General features: G+C 36.7%; 2 protein-coding genes across 4 annotated transcripts in view; one reads left to right on the top strand and one right to left on the bottom strand.

The window, feature by feature from the left end:
• SPATA7 (spermatogenesis associated 7) overlaps positions 1–14,359 on the top strand; it is a 45,674-nt gene extending 31,315 nt beyond the window's left edge. The window contains exons 10-13 of one of the 2 annotated variants that reach the window (XM_020285578.2): positions 196–273; positions 2,040–2,094; positions 2,308–2,917; positions 4,871–14,359. In XM_020285578.2, coding sequence (XP_020141167.1) covers positions 196–273; positions 2,040–2,094; positions 2,308–2,892 — 718 coding nt within the window. In that variant the 3' untranslated portion in view covers positions 2,893–2,917; positions 4,871–14,359. Of the gene's footprint in view, positions 1–195; positions 274–2,039; positions 2,095–2,307; positions 2,918–4,870 lie in introns of those variants that run through there. The other variant, XM_076003803.1, reaches the window with a different exon arrangement.
• Positions 10,055–20,709, bottom strand: part of PTPN21 (protein tyrosine phosphatase non-receptor type 21) — a 75,591-nt gene continuing 64,936 nt past the window's right edge. For both annotated transcript variants that reach the window (XM_076003786.1, XM_076003787.1), the window contains 6 exons: positions 19,174–19,311; positions 18,137–18,358; positions 15,181–15,309; positions 14,762–14,996; positions 14,199–14,359; positions 10,055–13,552 (listed from right to left, as the gene is read on the bottom strand). In XM_076003786.1, coding sequence (XP_075859901.1) covers positions 13,424–13,552; positions 14,199–14,359; positions 14,762–14,996; positions 15,181–15,309; positions 18,137–18,358; positions 19,174–19,311 — 1,014 coding nt within the window. In that variant the 3' untranslated portion in view covers positions 10,055–13,423. The remainder of the gene's footprint in view (positions 13,553–14,198; positions 14,360–14,761; positions 14,997–15,180; positions 15,310–18,136; positions 18,359–19,173; positions 19,312–20,709) is intronic.

The following is a 20,709-nucleotide window of genomic DNA, read 5'->3' as shown; positions in this document are numbered from 1 at the left end:
TATGAAATTTTACTCTATTAGGTAATAATTCATTTTAGTAAATATCCTTACATAATTTGAGATGCTAGATAAATGTTTGTTTTATATTATGCCCCTTAATGAGATAGATATTTCTAATTAGCTACTGATGTTTCTTATAGTGTTCAGAATAAATAAGCAATCATTTTTATGCTGTATATTGCCTTGCCTTTGCAGTGAAGAAGAACTATTGTATCTGAGTTTCATTGAAGATGTAACCGATGAAATTTTGAAACTTGGTTTATTTTCAAACAGGTTAGATTTTTAAAATTGTGTTATGACAATTGAGTACATTAAATATTCTTTATATGATATTAATTTTTCAAAGTTATTTCTACATATTAGGAAATGAAAAATTATATTGCTTTTTGGAATCATGGACTTATAATTGATAGCAAGTTGTAAACAATGTTTAATTCATACTCTAGGGAAAGTTCACAGTTTAGGGGAATTATAGGAAGGACTAGAGATATTACTCATTTAAATATTATTACATCTCTTGGTTATAATAGACTAGCAAAATAAAATTTTTTGCTTCTTATTTACAAAACTCCATAATCCCATTTTACTTTCTGAAACTGTATGAGAATCAAAAGCAAGCATTTTTGTTACATCTGTCACTAGTATTAGATGTAGTAAAAGGAGGACAAATTAAAAACTATGTTTGCACACTGTTAAGTAAAATGGAAAGTTTGCAAAACCAGATTAGATATTGTATATTTTAGGGCAACTATGTGTCCTAAATCTAACTTGAACATTTATGTATCTAAAGTTCATTGTCAGGCAATATTTGCCATAATAAAAAAAAATTTAATAAAATTTACTGGGCAGTAGGCTCCCCTTTGGTATGTAGCACAGGACCATAATATGTATATAATACATGCTTTTTTCTGTCATAATATGCCAAGTGCAGACATTTCTAATAAATTATTTCTATCCTCTACAATCAAATGTTTTTTAAAAATTAAACATTTCCATTGGTATAAAAAACATATCAAAAAGACCTAAGTTTTTTGGCAATAATTCTGTGTACTTCTGCATTTAAAAAGTTGGTTAAAAACGTTTGCATGATGGCTGTAGAGTTTCTGACCTGAAAATGAAAAGTTTTGGAGATCTGTTTCACAACAATGTGAATATACTTACCACTACTTAACTGTACATTTGAAAATGTTTAAGAAGTTAAATTTTGTTATATTTTTTAAAAATTCCTAAATAATTCAGAACTACTAACTCTGAGGTTGACTTATAACTTCACTTATGGTAAAAAAAGAAATAAGTTGTTTTTCAAGAAAACTTTTGATATACTCATGTAATCGAGGGACAAACTGGTGTTGTGGAAAGAATAAATTTTCTGGAGCCAAACACAATCAGGGTTAAATTATCCCGATGGCATGTGACCTTAGGGGAGAAGAAATTATCTTACAAATGTAGTTGTCTCATCTTTAAAATGGTTTTTTACAATACCTTTCTCTCCCAATGTTGTTCAGGATTAGAGGTAAAATGATTATTATATGTGCAGCACAAATGTCTACTACTAAGTGATACTTAATAAGTGATAACTTTTAGGTTATTATGTAGATTTACTATCAGTGGGATTTTTTTCAAGTATAATTTAGGAAGCATTGTAAAATCTCTGTCAGAGGATTTTCTTTAGGGTTTGGTTTTGGGGGGATGTATATATGTGAAAGAGAAAGAGAGAAAGGGAGGTTTATGCATGTAAGTGAGAGAAAGAACTTCTGGGGGGAGGTGTGAAAGAAGAGAATTTTATTCAAAGAAATAAAAGTAGTATACAATATTTCAGAAACATCGGCATCCATTATATCACTGGAAGCAATTACACAGTAGAAGCCAAGTTGGAGAACTTGACAGAACAGGGAAGGATTAGTCTTCAGCTTTAGAGAGAAAAAAATTAATCTAAAAAATATTTTTCAACCTCTAGGAGTTTGAGTATTACATGGCTATTTTATATTTAGTTGATTTTCTGATTTTGAGACATTAATATTTTTATTTATCATTTGTAGGTTTTTAGAACGACTGTTCGAGCGACATATTAAACAAAATAAACATTTGGAGGAGGTTTGTCTTTCCTTAGAACTTCATTAGAAAAATTTTAATTTAGAAATAATTTTGAAGTTTTTCCATACCCTCAAAGTATGCGTTAAAAGACAGTGCTTTTTTTTCTTTTGAACTTTTTTGAGGGAGGGAGGTGGAGGGGAGTAGAAGGGACAAAAGTAATTCAGTTTGACTAGCTTAATGAATGTAATTTTCTCATCTGTTTCTTAATCCTAGGAAAAAATGCGCCACCTGCTGCATGTCCTAAAGGTAGACTTAGGCTGCACACCCGAGGAAAATGCAATAAAGCTGAATGATGCTGAAGTATTGAATTTACTTGATTTTGAAAAGGCTGGGAATTCAGAAAAAAAAGAACTTAAAAATGAGCAAGAAATAACAATTCAACAGGAACGTCAAGAATACAAAAAGGCTTTGGATATGTTATTGTCTGTACCAAAGGATGAGAATGAGATTGGTTCTTCAACAAATGAATTTTTCATGCCTATCTATAAATCAAAGAATTCAGAAGGGGTTATAATTCAACAAGTGAATGATGAAAAAAATCTTGAACCTTCAACTTCAGATGAAAACAATCCAAGTATTTCAGACAGTTTAATAGATCAGGAAACTTCTGTGCATGTCATTGAAGGTGATAGTGATAATGAAAAGATTGAGACTTCAAATGAATTATGTTGTCTTAACACGTCACTCTCCCAGTCTGTTCAGTTCTCCAGTATCAATGGTGACAATAATCATGGCATGGAATTACCAACTTTTAAAATCATGGAAATGAGCATGGAGGACTCTCCTTTGGATGTTTGATCTTCATTAATAAATACCTCAAATGGTCAGTAACTCAATATTACTTTTCTTTTTTTCTTTTATATACTAAGATTTCTATTTCTTTAATATATTAGTTTTCTATGCTGCATAATAAATCACCATAAACTTAGTAGCTTAAAACACCACACATTTATTTATCCCACAGTTTCTGTGCATCAGGAGTCTAAGCACAGCTTAGTTGGGTCTTCTGCCCTGAAAACCACAATCACAGTAGTAGTGGTCAGGGCTGTGGTCTCATCTAAAAGCTTCAGTAGGGAAGAACCTGCTTCCAAACTCTTTTCATGTTGTTGGCAAAAGTCTTCCTTGCAGCCATAGATCTGATGGCTTCATTTTTCTTGCTGACTAATGGTCAGAGGCTGCCTGCAGTTCCCCTGCCACTTGGCTATCTCCTGAGGCAGGTCACAGCATGGCTGCCTGCTTCTTCAAGACTCACAGGAAAACCAGAAAGACTCTGCTAGCAAGATGGAGTCTTATATAATGTAACATAATCACAGGGAGTAACTTTCTGTCACACTTGCAATATTCTTTTGGTTAGAAGCAAGTCACAGGTCTCTCCCACACTTAAGCATTGGGGATATTTACACAAGGGTGTGAATTCCAAAAGGATGGAATCACTGGAGTCACCTGAATACCTGTCAGTCACAACTTCTAAAGTTGCTATTCAGAGGAACATACTTTACCCAGACATAAGTGGTTTTGTAGGCAATTTGAAATGGTTTGTGAGCTAATATGGGTCTTGAAGCCCTGTGCCTTATCTATAGTATCTTTCTTTTTTCTCACTTTCCACAGTATCTGAAGCCTCAAGGATCTTCTAATTATCAATGAGCTAGGGCAGTCTGTCAGCTGTGTGAAATATTGTCTCGTGAGTGAAACACTCCATCAGACCTGCCTGACACCCTTCCCTTATCCTTGTAGTGGGACCCTTACTAGTAGGACATGTCTCAGAAGATTCATGTCTGATTATGTCTTTTCAACTATTTAATATTATTAAATATGAGTGCCTATATGTACAAAGTGTCATGCCCAGGCACTGCGAAGGATAAAAACAATAATAACCCAAATATTCTTCTAGAAACTTTACTCTGCTTTGACATGTCCAGTCTTCTCTATGCTCTAATTCTGGGACAGCTTTTTGTCTCTGGGGCCATGACCCAACCCAACCTGGGTACCAGTTAGGACATTTTGTTGTTGTTGTCCTCTAGTTTCCTCTTAAAATTTAAGCTATAAAAGATAAGTTGATTTTTTAAAAAATATTAAAAGTGGTTCTTGGATATGGGAAAAGTTTGAAGGTGGGATGTGAATGGTAAGTTTGGGAAACACTGGCTTAAACTCTTCAAACAGCCATCCTCAACTCTGAGGCTCAGAGGTGTGATGAGTAAGAGTGTGCGTTTTGAGCCAGATTGCCTGGCTTATGAGCTGTGACCTTGAACTGGTTACTGAACCTCCTTGTGCTTGTCTCTTAAATGGGAGTAATTACAGAGTCTTCATCACAGAGTTGTAAGAATTAAATGGGTTTATGATAATTAAACACTCACAGGCTGCTATTAATTTTAAAACAGACCATCCACTCCCTTCTTTACAAAAACCTTAGAGTTTCCACTTGCTGACAAAATAAAGTCCAGGCTTTTTGGCATTTTTTATATAGAGATATTTTCCTTCCCAGCTTATTTCTTGCCATCCTCTCCCAAACGTCCTCTGTCACTCCCAATTGCTTGTCGTGAACACACATAAGTCCTCTCCATGTCTTTGCACTTGCTATCTGCTCAAAACATAATGTCCCCTCACTGCACCCTTGAGCCTTCCTTTGTAACCCAGATTGAATGTAACAGCTCCAGTGAAACCTTCGGTGATTGTCCCAACAAGTGTCCCTTCCCACCCCAGCTCTGGGGTCTGGAATCTGGACTCCTATCTATAATATGATTTATAATTTTATTTACCCAATTTGTCTCCACTCCAGGCTGTAAGCTTCTCAAGAGGAAGAACCTATTTCTCTTTGGATACCCAGGTCACTGTCTGCTTGACAAGAATGCATTCGTTCATGGAGGAAGATAGTTTGAGCTTAAGGGGAGGTTTAACTGTAGACAAGGTTATAGGGAAAGTAGAGCAGATGTTTCCTCTTATACTCAGAAAGTGTAAATTCCCCAGTGTAAAAAGATTAATGCAGCAAATTGCTAAGTTACATGAAAATTTCCTCATTTGCTCACATTTTCAATAGCATAAAATATAAATTAGCATCCATCTTAGATGGCTTCCTTTAAAAAGTCACAATTTTTTTCCCTCAATGAAGCCAATCAGAAAAGATCAAAGCTGCTTTTATGGGACAAGAGTCTACTTTGCCAAGTGAACTAACTAGTTGTATTGTTGCCAATGAATTACTTTATCCTGCACCTTGGTTTTAAAGAGCTTGGACTGGATGATCAAAAGATTTATTTTGCCTTAATATGCCAGAATTAGCTTTAGCTTAAGTCTTGGGTCTGAAATTAAAACTGAAATTAATTTACATGTAGAAGTAGAAATATCCATTCACCCTTCATGTGCTGGTGTAGTACTGGAAAGTAATCTGCTAAATTGATTCACACCAGTGCTAAAAGATGCTGCCCTAACAAGTTACCGTCTCCAGTAGCCAGCCAGATGCAACCAATAATGAATGGCACGTCCTAAGGAGCAAATCTGTATGTGTAATTCAAAGACTGGGGGAAGACGTTTTTGGATTGTGGTAAGGAAAGTTTTGCTCCCCCATGGCCAGTCTTGTTGCTGTGGGCATTCGGTTTTGTGCTAACATTTGAATTTTGAGGCAAAAACACTTAGCAGTCCTGGATGTGTGGTTTCCATATTCACATAATTCTTCCAAAATCCTAAGAACAGGTGAGTTGACCGTCGAGTTTTTCTTGAGAAAGGAATATATAGAGTTGTGTAAGTTTCTTATTGCTGCTATAACAAGTTATCACAAACTTAAAAAGAAAAAAGTTATCTTACAGTTCTGAAAGTCAGAAGTCCTAAAATCAAGGTATTTCTGGGGCTGCATTCCTCCTGGAGGCAGGCTCTAGGGGAGAGTGTTTCCTTGCCTTTACGAGCTTCCAGAAGGTGGCTGCATTCCTTCACTGTGGCTTCTGCCTCCATCTCCCAGGTCAGCTATATAGCATCTTATAATCTCTCATAAATTATAAAGACCCTGTGATTACTTTGAGCCCAACTGAATAATCCAGGATAATCTCCACATTGTAAGATCTTTAATCCTATCTGAAGAGTCCCCTTTGCCATGTAAGATAATAGAACTTCAGGGGAGTAGGACATGGACATCTCTTAAGGGACCATTATCCAACCTACCACAACTATAAATATCATTAACCTAATAGAAATTACATAAATAAATTTTAGTGTGTATTAATTGAATAAATCCCAAACTGGATTCCATATTAAACATCTATGGCTTTTTCATTACTAAAGCAGTTCTCAAACTTTAATGTGTACCAGAATCCCCTGGAGAACTTGAGGCAAATTTTCGGGCCCATCCCCATAGCTTCTGACTCAGAACTTTCAGATCTGGGGTAGGGCCCAAGATTTTGCATTTCTAACAAGATTCCAGATGCTGCTGCCACTTCTGGGCCTAAAACAAACCCACTAAAAGATGAATAAAGTGGACACTCAACTAGTAGTAAGTTCCGGTACAGGGATGGCCACATGAGGAGCTCTGCCAACTCACTGCAAAGTTATTGGTAAGTATATAAATATTTATTCAAGTGTATTAATTGGTCCACAAACATCTTGATTGATGAAGCTGGCTGTTTTGGCAAGATGCAGTCTAACTTTTTTTTTGAGACAGAGTCTCATTTTGTTGCCCAGACTAGAGTGAGTGCTGTGGCATCAGCCTAGCTCACAGCAACCTCAAACTCCTGGGCTCAAGTGATCCTGCTGCCTCAGCCTCCCGAGTAGCTGGGACTACAGGCATGCACCACCATGGCCGGCTAATTTTTTGTATATATATTTTTAGTTCGTCAATTTCTTTCCATTTTTAGTAGAGACGGGGTCTCGCTCATGCTGGTTTTGAACTCCTGACCTCGAACAATCCGCCCGCCTCTGGAGTGCTAGGATTATAGGCGTGAGCCACCACACACTGCCTGCATTCTAACTCTTAAGCGATTGATTACTGTGGAGATGTAAGATGACAGATTGGCAACTACTAAAAAATACTTCTTGTCTAGCACATCATTAAAAATAATCCAATAGGGAAATGGGACTAATTTAATTATATACCTCCATACAATAAAATCTACAGTGAAAAAAGAGGCAAAATAGTTTTAATTGCACTATTCACACAAATCATATCTTGCTTCAAATATTTATTTTCATGGCAAAAATATATTCATTTTACATATATTACATTCAACCATTCAAGCTTTTTTGCCCATTAAATGTACACACCTTTACAAACCAATAAATTTAGGATTAAGTTTCTGATTATACATTTTTACATTATTGACCATCAGACAATGGCACATAAAATTGCTTTTTAAATTAGAAAATGCTAGATAAGTATTTATACTACCAGTTTGGAAAAGTAGAATTCCCAGTGCATTGCTTGAATTATAGGGCAACTTTCTAGGAAAATGTATTTCATATAAAATTTTCTCCAAATTTTGGTTTTAGGTTTGTCAGGCATATTAAATCATATTAACCTCTTTTGGAATTTTTATTTAAATAGACTTGCTATTTAGATTTTTTAAACTATATTTTGCTAAATTTATTATGGTTAGAGTTTGGATTGCTTCAAACAAAACCAACACAGAAATATACAACAAATTTCTCGTTTGTTACAGTGTGATTCTTCCTTCATCTGTACTAAAAAGCTCTGTTATAAATCAAAACTTTCCCCTCTTAATAGTACAATAGATGAAAACATTGAGATGACTTCATAGAAAATATTCACTTGACCTGTAACAACATCTGCATGATAAAATCTTATATTTTAATATAAAAAATTATTTGAAAATACAGTATAAAGCAAAAATACTTCATTGAGCTCAATGCCTATGTTTTCAGTAAAGTTTGACTACATCTGAGTTTTTTAAAGTCTCAACATAATTACAGATTTCAATTTTTGTCCCATTTTCAATGTATTGCTTAGAAATTGAGTCTGCTGATAAATATGTAATAGCTCAATTCTACTGGAAATTAAGCTGCTTACCCTTAATATAGAAATTTTACCAAATATGGAGAGAGGGTCTAAACTGATATTAAAATTTTCAAAAACATTAAGAATCATCCCTACAAAATAACTATCTCCTCAGTTTCTACATTGTGCCACAAAAACCAAACCATGCAAACAAAACTCCCAGTAGAATTCTACCAAGTGGTTGCAAATTATAGTATTTTTTCTTACATTTTTTTTCTTTTACCTTTTTTACTCAGATGGATTTAAAGGTTTTGTATTTTTAATCTCATTTTTACTAAATCTGTTCAAAAATAAATTTGTCACCTCTGGAGAATATTTACTTTTTTCATGCTATTTGTTGGACTGAACCAGGGTTGCACTGGTATTATTCTAGTAAAACTACAAAACCTTACCAAAATCCTTTCAGGACACTTAACTCTAAGATTAAATTACATTTCAATAAATATTAAGTACCAAAAGATTTGTCTAATTCAGTCATGAATTTCAAGTGATTTCTAATAAACTTCCAAGATAAAAAAATTTGGACAGTCTCTTATCATATGAAAAATAAGTGATTTAGTTTATATTCTTCATTCATTTGTTCAGTTTTCTCAGCTGATGAATGAACAGACAGAGAAACAGAAAACTAGTTATTAAACCTGTACTAGTCCCATCAACCTACCCTCAAAATTGAGGCTCAATGGATTCATATTCTGGCTAACCCAGATATTAATCCAACCTTCTGAATTTCTTCGGCAGTGTAGATATGTTCCTAAGAGTGAACACTGTAGATGTTTATTTCACCAAGTTTTTAGAAAATACAAATTTAAAATACACATGCACACTTAAATGTCAGTAGTATTCACATTTGACAACTTAAAGTATGTAGTCTTTTTTGCAGTTTAAAAACCACCTGCCAGTTCAGTTAAAATTACAGGTTGTGTTTTGCAACCATGTGACTTGTGTACTGCTATAGCCAGTGCAGGTATACCACATTGTAGATTCAAAGCCAAGGGATTTTATCAATTTTTAATGGTCCTCTTATTTTACATAACACAAAATGATTTAATGGAAGGAATAGTGATCAAAACATTCATCTAGCTAATAAGTAACTTTCAGAAATTTGGAACAGTACATCAGCCATACTGTTAGAAGTTCTATAGTTATAAGTTAAAACACAATTATTCCTGTCTTGTCATCCATTTGCACTTGTTAATACATTAAAGCATAACGGAAAAGTATATGGCTACTATACCTTTCTTAACCATCAATGTTGGAAAATGTTTAGATGTACTCTAGAATTTTGAAAACTAAGTATTTTTTCAAATACACATATTTACACATTTTTGGGAAAATGATGTGCAGGCATACTTTAACTTTACTTGTATGTGACCTGGAGATACACTTTACATAATATTTGCCCTGGAACTGCTCTCCCCTCGCTGAGTGATGCAGACCTTAAACTTCCTTCTTGGCCCATCCTTTACCAGTTTCATAGGCAGCATCCCTACTTGCTTCATCATAAACCTCGCTCTGTTCCTTACACACATACCCACTCAACTTCCTGCAACAAATGCTGGGATATTCACTTCTGTGAAGTCTTCCCATGAAATACTGACCAGTCTGACTTAAATTGCTTTCTGAGCCTTAGTGGACACTGCCTGGCAGAAGCAGGGAGAATTTATTCTCTGATCTCACCACCAGAGTGCAGTAGGGAGAAAAGTTGCCATATATTTTCCTGGAGTCCAGAATTCTGTATAGCAATCTGGTTTTTGTACCCTAGGATGTTACCCTTTCATGTCCCCTATGGTTTCGATAAGCTTTGGGGAGGACAAACTAAGTTAACACCAACAGCATCTCTTAAGAGGGTAAATATTACTATATTTAAATGCAACATACAAGTGAATCTTTAGAGCATTTTTATTTGGGAACTACCTGAAATAGAAAACTATGCCACTTATAATCCAAGGGCCCCTTCGAGTGTTTTCTAAAATCCCTATGCAAACTTTAAACTGGACTTCCTCATTTTTTCTCATTTTTCTATTAAGTAATTATAGATAGTAGGGTAAATGGAGCCCTTGTCGACAGGAATTTGAAAAACTTTTATTCTTTTGAGAAATGTTTTCCCAGGCAAATTCTTAATGAAGCCATTATTCCACTTTTGAAAAGTCTATCCCTCAGTTTAAAATAAGAGCTCCCTGCTATTTCTTTTTAAAAAATAAACTGGAAAGGGGTAGTTTTAGCTTGTTCAGCATAAAAGCTTTCTGGGAAGCAAATTCCTCTAAATTTCTATCCAAAAGAGTTCTTTTAAAAAGTCCAATTTAAGAAACAATTTACAATAAACAATTCCTATTTCCATTTGTTCATGTAAATCTCAAACCATTCTTGATAAGTTGTAGCTAACCTCATTTGATATATTTAAATATATATATAACTATGTTAAATATTTAAATTCTCTCAATATTGTGAACATTAACATCAACCTATTTGAAATGACTATTCTGATGGTGAAAGCTTCACAGAAAAACTGGCCATGCCCTGCTGTCATCACTCAGTGCCACACCATCACATTCTCCTCCTGCCTCCGTTTCTGGCTACATGTTGCTTTGCTTTCTGGAAGTTTCTAAGGAAGTACAGGCCCAGCTTCTGTTTTAATCCTGCCAAAGAATTTTAAAGACTAAATTCTAGGGCTTTCTGAATACTTCACAGTAGATGTTCCAGAAGAATATAATGACTGCAATTAACTTTCCAAATAATATTCTGAAATAAGCACTTTTGGTGCTCAATACTGTCAACCAAATATTTAATCAGAAGACTCCACTAATCAGGAAAACTGATGCCAGAGGTACCAAAGTTGATCAGTGGAAAACACTGTATTATAACCTTTTTGTGGAAATGTACATTTATATAATTTTGATATGAAATTAAGATTCAGGAACAAAGTCACTAAGATACATGAAGCATCATATAAGTTTGGCAAAAAGTAACATCCTTAATTCAGAAATGACAAACCTATGAAACCTCAATGTTCCACAGTTTGCTCTTGAAAAATCACATTTCAAACTCCAACAACGTAGATTTTTACTCAGAAATGCCTTCATATTAGTTAACTGCAATTAAAAGTTTAAAATTATTTAGCTCTTAGAAACAATGTCAAATGTGACATTTTAAGAGCGACATTTAAACAGTACAATTTTGCCCTCAAAAATTTACTTAACAAATTATTACAACAGGAACACAAATATACCATATATTACTCTTTAATTAGATTTTTGTTTTACAATGTTCTTGTCAATGGGACACTTCAAAATGTTTAAACCTGACAGAAAAGCATTTTTAAAAAACGTACCATTGGAAAAAAAAAAGCATCAGAAAAATTGCTGTCTTTTATATAGTGTTGAGATGGGAAATATTACCATAAAACTCTTACTCTATTCTTCTGGGGAGCTCTTTCTGAATATTTTTATTGGGTCTATTGTTCTTTAAACAGGACCTTTAAAAGTATTTTAGATCTAAAGTTAATATTTTGTTCCTAAGTGAAATGTGTGCCCAACTTTCAATATTATTTTCATCAATATTTTCTGATTTTCCCTTAGGTGGTTGGTTTCTGGGTAAATCAGAGTTAGGCTGGCGCATACAGTATGTAGGAGATCCAGTTGCATAGCTAACAACAAACATTTAGAGCCTAGGAGTGATATGGAAAATCAGAATGATGCCTTGAATATTGTAAACTGGGAAAATAGCCCAAGATATGACATTTTGGAAGCTCTCCATTGTAAGGAAACTGCCTAAAAAGAAGGAAAAAGAAGATTAAAAGTATAGCTTCCTCCTTACTTATTCAACAGGAACTGTGACAAGCCCATCTTAGCCTGGGGCCAAAGACACTCTTCACCCTCTGTCCATTAGGATGTACCTACATGGGATGGGGAGAGGAAACGAAATAGCTAAAATTGACCCCAGGGGTAGAGTTAAGGGATTCAAGAGATAAAATCCTCTTGAATACCACAGCAATCTCTGGTAACCCCACAAATTTGGGCTGTAGTTTTAGGAGAAGAGGTGAAAACTATTAAAGCCTCTTCAAGGCTTCTCTTAATGATAATATAAGCCTGAACTTATGTATGAAACAAAAATAATACGGGTTTAGGTGGAAGAACTTCCAGGAAACAAAAAGTCACTGACAATGACAGGTCTTGCATTCCCCGGGGACAGTGCTGGGGGGAGGGTCAGCCCCCACCCTCCTGAGCCCTACTCTCCCCATCTCAGCACCTCAGTCTGAGTATAGACAATACTGCATTTTGGTAAAGACAAAGGCACCCTGCATTTACCATCACACTCCACGTACTCTTGTCCTACCCATCTCACATACTCTTAATCCTTATCTCATCCAAAATACTCCTTCTGAAATAATGTCCATTGTTGTTTCATCTATAAAGCAGCACATATATTAAAACTCATATTTGTTTTCAACAAAAAAGTGCTCAAAACCACCCTAGGCAATTGTTTTTCACTTCATTTTTAACCAATAAATCAAACTCATTTAGGTTTATGAATAATACTGAAAAAATAGTGAATTTGATTATTTTCTTACATTTTAAATAATGTGCCTTCATTCACAACTTTACATTAACTGACTCATTTCAGTACCTTAATGAGTTGAGCTCCTGTGTGGAAAATATAGAAGGTACAACTATATAGAATTTTTAGGATAAAAAAAATTTCTGGATATAAAAATGCTTTCCATGTTTCAAAATAACACTTGTAGATTCTCCTTATACTTTTCAGTTTGGTAACAAGGTTTTTAAAAAATAACAAAAGATAATAGCATGGTTTTAAATACAAAGTTAGACAGGAACCACTCATATTTGTGGATCATCCCCATGGGAAGTTCAGTTTCTCGCTAAGAAAATCCCTAAATATTTTAGTCATAAGATAAAATTCCATTATCAAAAACTAGTTTAAGATAGAAATCTATGTGCTTTAATGATTGCCAGAATTGCCCAGCATAGCTTCAGTAAAATAGAGAATTGTGTACAAAATCTCCAAAATGTGTGCAAGTATTGCAAATCGGACAGACCGAAGCAGATCAATGGCCTCAAAACCAAGTCCTCCTTCAGCACCTCCCCCAGGCTAAAAAGCCCCTCTTTGCCCTTGTGCTTTGCATATTTCCTTCAGTGCACTGCCATTCACACCGCATCATTTATGTCCCAAAGTAGCGTTGCCCAGGTCAAGTGTCGTTGCCCGGGTCAAGTGTCGAGGGAAGGCAAGTATGAGTTAGGCAAGCACTTCTTTTTTTTTTTTTTTTTTTTTTTTAGCTGTAAACGCTTCACATGATTGGGTCCCCATAACAAGTGTGGGAGCTTAGATGAGCCTGGAGCTTTTCAGGAACTGAATGAGAACTCTGTACACAAATGTGTACTGGCAGAGGGTCTGCACCAGCATCATCCTCTGCTGCCTCAGCATGTCCAGCACTCTCGGGATGTCCAGCACCTAGGATGAGACAAACAGGGATGAAGGTAATGTGTTCCCCTGGGGAGAGACAAGACGGGGAAAGCTGGTGTCCTAGCAGAAATCTGGTTAGCAGACAGTCTCTTTTCTACCTTAGCATCTCCATAAATAACCTGTGACTGCCTACTTCTGATAAGTTTTAACCATAAATAGAAGGTCATGCGGACTATTTCTTCAAAATTCCTTGGGTGTAGCTCCTTGGCTTTGTCTGGTGGGATGTAAATGACCACATCTCACCAAATCCCAAGATTCAACAAAAACGCGGTGTGCTAAGTGCTGTCAAGTGTCAGCTCAGTACGTCCCACATGGGGCTACCACACTAACTGTCCTTGAAAAGTTAATAGTTATTCCAGGAAAAAGGGGTTTTGAGCTCAAGTTTGAAAAACACTGAGTAAAACAAAATTAAACAGCTTTATTTATTATATGACTTCTCATGGTATTTCATATGCTAATAGGTATTGAGAATCTCTAAGAAGATACAACCTTTTGCAAGGAGCACTTAATAACATCTTGAGGCCTCCATAGTCCAAGCAAATGTGTTGAAAGAGAGCTATTAGGTCATTACTTCCCTCTCTTCCCCAGCCTTATTCCCAACACAAAAGGTCAGGCTTAGCATAAGAGTCATCACCTCATTGTGTTCCAGACAGGCAATCATTATCTCTGACAAAATGACAACACCAGTCCTTCCTACTCCAGCACTGCAGTGGACCAGCAACGGAGGGTTGGGGCTTTTGGGTTCACTTGTACTATTTGTATGGCGTCGAACAGATTGGATCTCTTCAAGGTATGCTGTGAAAAACCAATGAAATAGAAAAATACTCAGGGATTAAAGCATATCAAATTGACAGCTCAGTTTTCATGTTCTCTCCACTGACTGGGAAGACTGCAGATCAAGAGCACTAGGTGCCGACTAACCAATGAGACCGCTAGGGGCCAGTGTGGCTGTGGGCGAGTCATCGCCTCTGCGGGGCATGCCCTGTCTATCCACAAAATGGGGGAGCTCCTGAGAATCACAGCGTTCAAATGACACCTTCCAAATTTCTTCTGTTAAGCCTCCTCAAAACATTTATATTCTTTATTTTAAAACAAGTCCAAAGCTTAAATGAGACAACATAAAATCCTTCAGAAACCTAAGTCTTATTCTCTGTTTAACGCTCCAGAGGAGGCTGTCGTGGGAACAAAGACACTCACACAAAAACCCCTTGATGTCTTCTGGACAGCCATGCTCAGGCCAATCTGTGTACTGCAGATGCCACACTGTCCTCTCCTGCCCCGTGAGAAGGTGCTTCATCTTCAAGCCTGTGGTGGCATAGCAACCAGAGTCTGTGCGGAACCGGGTTGTGATCTTAAACCTTCCATAGGTGACGGTGTTGTGCCTGGAACCAAGTCGTGGCCAGTACCTAAAGCTCTTCTCCCTTCCACCCTCCTGTTAAAGACAAGTACAATTAAACATCACAGGCGCCAGCAATAGTGTCCTTTCACACAGACAGCATCTCAAACTCAGGCTGTAATCCTACCCTGCCTTTTTCGCTAAAGGTCAGGATTCCAGGGATTCTATTAACTATTCTTTGAAAGCTGAGGAAAATCAATTAAGAGAAATGAGTACGTACCTCTTCTGCTGTCACCATTGCTATAATTGCAATTCCCTGTTCCCAAACCATCTGCCAAAAATCCTGACAGGTATTCTGTAATGGTCCCTGTGTGGCAATATAATCCCACTCGATTCCACTGACAGAGACCTGAAATTAGGAAAGGTTAAAAAATTGCTATGTGTGTATAAGATATATGTATATATGCATTCATGGTAGTACTAAAAAAGTAAATTATTCACCAGAATAAGGAAGGACTTTTAATCTTTTCCCTTGTCAATACAATTCCATTACTGACATCTTTATAAATTTATGTATAGTGAATAAACATAATATCTATGTAACTGGGGCAATCTGCTTAATCTCTTTGAATCTCACTTCTCATTTATAAAAAAATTGCCTGCCCTTAAGGGCTATTGTATTTGAGTCAGTATAAACAGTGCCTGGAACATTAGTACTCAGTGAGTAGCTGTTCTTACTGCTATAGCTCCTTTTCTTATAAAACTAATACCAACATCACTGTACCCCAAATTTTAAACCATTTCCCTTCATGAAATACTAAGCATGTTGGAAAAAATATTAGCAATGAAACTAAAAACCGAAGCTAATGTCAGATTTCTAGGAAAAAAATATATCTTCCTATCTAAGGTAGTCTCATCTCTAAAAATTTTTTTTTTAAGAGGGTAGAGTGAAATGGCACAATCATAGTCAACAAGCAATCCTCCCCCCTCAGCCTCCTGAGTAGCTGGGACTACAGGTATGCCACCACCACACCCAGCTAATTAAAAAAAATTTTTTTTGTAGAGATGGGGACTCGCTATGTTGCCTGGGCTGGTCTCAAACTTCTGGCCTCAAACAATCCTCCCGCCTTGGCATCCCAAAGTTCTGGGATTACAGGCATGAGACACAGCACCCAGCCTCACCTCTAGACCTCCGAGTTAAGATCACTCTCCATAATAGCCAAGCCCTGTTCCACACACACTCTCCCTCAGGGCTGCCAGCCTCCCAAGCACGGCTCCATATCCTCTCACTGAGCACCCACTCGGTGGCAGACACTGAAGGTGGGCATATACCAGGTCATTAACAGCGAACAAGTACTAGTGAGGAAAGGTCTAGAGGGAAGCCTTTGGGGTAGGTATCACCATTTCTTTATTTAGAGGCAAGAAGAGGTCCTACACAACTGGTGAGTGGCAGACCTAGGAGTCAGACCCCATCTAATTCTGAAACTCAGACTCTTTCCATTATTTGTCAGGTTGCCTCTGAAGATTTTGAAATCTCACTATAGAACTACAGTGTTATTCAATTCTTATCCATTCAGTCATAAAAGACTGGGTGAGTTACTCCAAAGAAATGCTTGGTTTTTCTTAAAATCTGTACCCCCATAATATGCCGAAATAAAAAAAAAAAAAATGGCAATTGATGTAATCAAGAGTAACTGCAGGTTTGGATGTGAGAATGATCTTTCTGAGGTTGAGTATTGATTTTTCAACATTAGTGCAGTGTTGACCAACAAAGGGGACACCATCCTAGCCTTTGCATTTGCAACTTAAAGTGAATTTCGGAAATTGCTAATAAATTTATCTTTCCTGGAAAAAAAATGCTTGGTTTTTAAATAAATTATGTCCATATTAAAAACAGAATGGAACATGCATAAATTACCAAAAACCATCAAGGAGTACTAGCATTCATAGGCAGACTGCAAGGTCTTCAGAGAGCCTCAGGTATCAGATTGTTCTCTTATCAAATATTACTTGCAAACCAGAGAAAATGCAGAAAAGAAGAAAAACACGTGTCCACAGACATTTTACTTACTATAAGATTTCTCCTTCCCAAAAATTTAGAATTGCATCTAGCCAGCATGAACAAGGGGTACAATGATGGAGAAGAGAGAACATCTGGCTTTACTCAACCACCTGTTGTAAACCATCGCTTGTCCATTTTAATGGGCATTCACTTGACCCCAGTTAAGATGCCAAGAATGTACACTGGGGAAACGACAGCCTCTTAATCGTGCTGGGAAACTGGATGTCCATATGCAGAAAAATGAAACTAGCCCCCTATCTTTCACCATAAATATTACTCCAGTTAAATGGCATTATACTGTTTCTGGGAAATAAATGCTTCTTCAAAGAACAAAATGTGGGCCAGGCGTGGTGGCTCACGCCTGTAATCCTAGCACTTGGGGAGGCCGAGGCAGGCGGATTGCTTGAGGTCAGGAGTTCGAAACTAGCCTGAGCAAGAGTGAGACCCTGTCTCTACTGAAAATAGAAAGAAATTAATTGGCCAACTAATATATATAGAAAAAATTAGCCAGGCATGGTGGCGCATGCCTGTAGTCCCAGCTACTCGGAAGGCTGAGACAGGAGGATCGCCTGAGCCCAGGAGTGTGAGGTTGCTGTGAGCTAGGCTGACGCTGGGCACTCACTCTAGCTTGGGCAACAAAGTGAGACTCTGTCTCAAAAAAAAAAAAAGAACAAAATGAAAATGATATTTAAAAATGATTACAGGGAATATACAAAGAACAGATGGCACCTTCATAAGTAAAAACTTTTGTGAACACCATCAAAAAAAAGCCCAGACATTTTTGTTACATAAAAAGACATATAGGTATGTGATGAGGTAAAACTAACAATTTAGTGGCTCCTGAGAGCTAGAAAGAGGTCTTCAGATATAGAGGGACAAAGTTCTAAAGCAGGCAAACAAGTGCTCCCTGAGCCCTGGTAACGGTGTTGAGGGCAGAGGGATTTACCACATGGAAAGAGTAGACATGACCCTGCCTGTCAGAGAAACACTTTAGCACCGCTGTATGGATTCCCCAGGTGTAATACGGTTTGGTTTATCACAATGGCTCAAAACTAGGGTGTTTATTAAAAAAACAAATCAAAAAAATGAATAAAAACAAACTTTAAAATGTATACCGTTCTTGTAACTTATCAAAACTGCATGTGCTGCTTATTACTGTATACTTTCCTCCTACCTTAATATGCGATGCATTGATGTAGCCAGTATTGTTTTCTTTAGTTGGGACCAACTCCACTCTAGCATCATCATAGGGAAGAACATCTTGGAATCGATTTCTCTCTGCATTTTCAGGGAGTCGTGCTGTTGAGCACTCACTGTCAACTAGCCGTTTTTTAAGAATTCTTTCATATTCTGTGAATACCATTCCCTGTTCTAACCGTTGTTCCAGAATTTTACACTGTAAAAAAGAATATATGGAGGAATATGAGGATAGCCACATCACAGCTGTATTTTGACTGCACAATTGAAGTCTTGTTTTCTGCTTCAAGTCTAGCATTATCAAATATTGAAAATTCTAGGTGAAACCAAAGTTAAATGTTAACAAGCCACAACGATACAATTTAGAAGAACAAAGACATAATTTTATTGGTGAGAACTATATTGCAAAATTTTGTTTGAAGTTAAAAATTGGTCTAAAGCAATCTGTCCAATTCATCTCTAAATCTGTGGTCAATTTTGTGACCTATAACAAACAGAATTCTACTAGAGAACAGTAAATCTACAGGAAGGATAATCAGTTCCAACATCTTTGAACAAATGCTTCAATTTATAATGTATGACATATGAAAGACTGAAAGTGGTAGGAAATACAGGAAACTGCCTCCAGGATCCAGTTGTAAAACAAATTCATGCCTGTGTGCTTTTGATAAACTCTTATAGAAAATATATCTCAGTCACAAAGGAAGCTCTGAAAAACTTAGTAACTGTTGTCTGGAATGAAAGCAGTCATTCCTTTCCTCTGTATACTCATAAGAAGGTAAAGAAGAATATTCAGAAACAAAAAATTAATCAACATTTAAGCCTGAAATTATCAATTAGGACATTAGCTATACACTTGCCCCGATTCTGAGACCCACATTATAAAATCCCTTAATACCCATTTATGATTATTACATCGTGTTAGAAAATTCACCAAAATCTCGCAAAGGTATTTTTGTAGTATCTGCCCCTCATCCCCAGGAAGGCAAACAGCCCCATGAGTCCCTCACGTACCCTTTCGTCATTCGTTGCTCTGGCAGGTACTTCCTTCCCTTCATCAGGCAGAGGCAGTCGAGAAAGGGAGAGTCCATTTAGGGCAGCCAATTTAAGAGGACCAATTTTTTTTGCATCTACTCGAGTCTTTTTCATTCCCTATAAAAATATTTATACGTACACATGAAATATACAAAAATGCAACCCCCTTTGACAAGAAATTAATAGACCAAAGACGGAAACAAACACAGAGAGTGTGTTCCTTTGCCACTGCAAGAGAGGTTACACTCCTTCACACATCATTTGCTTAGCAAACATTAGGAGGAAGACATTCCTTTCAAGGCCAAAGCCCTGATAAGTCTTCCAGATATAAGGTTTTGAAACACAATTGGTTACAAGGCTCTGTTGTAACAAAAGGTGAGGCCCAGGCAGACAGCATTCCTTTTAAAACAAGACACACAAAAAACAGCTTAGTCCACAAAAAAGGTTTTAAATGCAATCACTTGATTATAAAAGCTTTTATGATTTTTAAAATATATAAATTCTTCTGAAAAAATTAAATGCTTTCTGCAGTAGCTCCCTTTGTGTACTGCCTTCCCATTCCCTAGTCTACATTCTATTGCAGACTTGTGTGACCTGGGTCTGAGGATCACCACATCTCTCAGAACAGCCACATTTTAAACCAGGAAAATAAAATGGGTAAAATCTCCATCATGACACCAGGAGGAGAAGATGTATCAACAGAATGCTGTCTCCTGAAAACAGGAGCTCATGATTTTCCTTTCTAAGGCAAATAAGCATAAGAATGCTAAATCTGCGTGAGTCCAGGAATTCGAGGGTATGATGAGCTATGATCATGCTGCCGTACTCCAGCCTGGGAGACAGGGAGACTGTGCCTCTAAAAAAATAAATTATTTCATTTACTTTAATTTTAAAAAGAATGCTAAGTCTCCTTGGATATTCTACACCTCCTTGAAAGCCATAATAAGTAGCCCCAAAATGGACAAAAAATGGTTTTACCTGTTCTGTCTCATAAATGAAATGAGCTTTATTCCAACTCTACCAGCCTAGAAAAGGCCATGAAACCCCAAGATCAAGATAATAGAACAAAAGCACAGGAAAAAGGTATTTTGGTGAGGGGGGAAAAGTGCTATAAGATTGCTATTATAATCAGAGAATATGATCAAGCACCTAACTCAAAAAGTTAACTGGCCTATATTTTATATTAATAGTTCACATTTGAGCACGAGCTTCCCAGGTAATAGTAGACTAGGAATGGGTAGAGTCCTGGTTTAAAATCCAGCCTCTGACTTCCTTCAGCAAGTCACCTTTCCCCCTGAGCCTTATCTAGACAGTAAGACTGACACATAGACTATAAGGTTCCTGTTTAGGCTAAAAATTCATTAAGTTTAACGTGCAGAAAACAGTGATGTGCTGGTAATGTTTAACGACTGGCTCCAGAGGGGAAAAAGTTCTGATCAGAAGTTGCCAATTGCCATGGTGTAAAACACTCCCATCACAGCCAATTTGAAACTGTCCATGTGACATCAACTGGCT

This window comes from Microcebus murinus, chromosome 6 (assembly GCF_040939455.1).
Source record: "Microcebus murinus isolate Inina chromosome 6, M.murinus_Inina_mat1.0, whole genome shotgun sequence".
Lineage (NCBI taxonomy): Eukaryota > Metazoa > Chordata > Mammalia > Primates > Cheirogaleidae > Microcebus > Microcebus murinus.
This window is presented reverse-complemented; position numbering and strand designations above follow the sequence as displayed.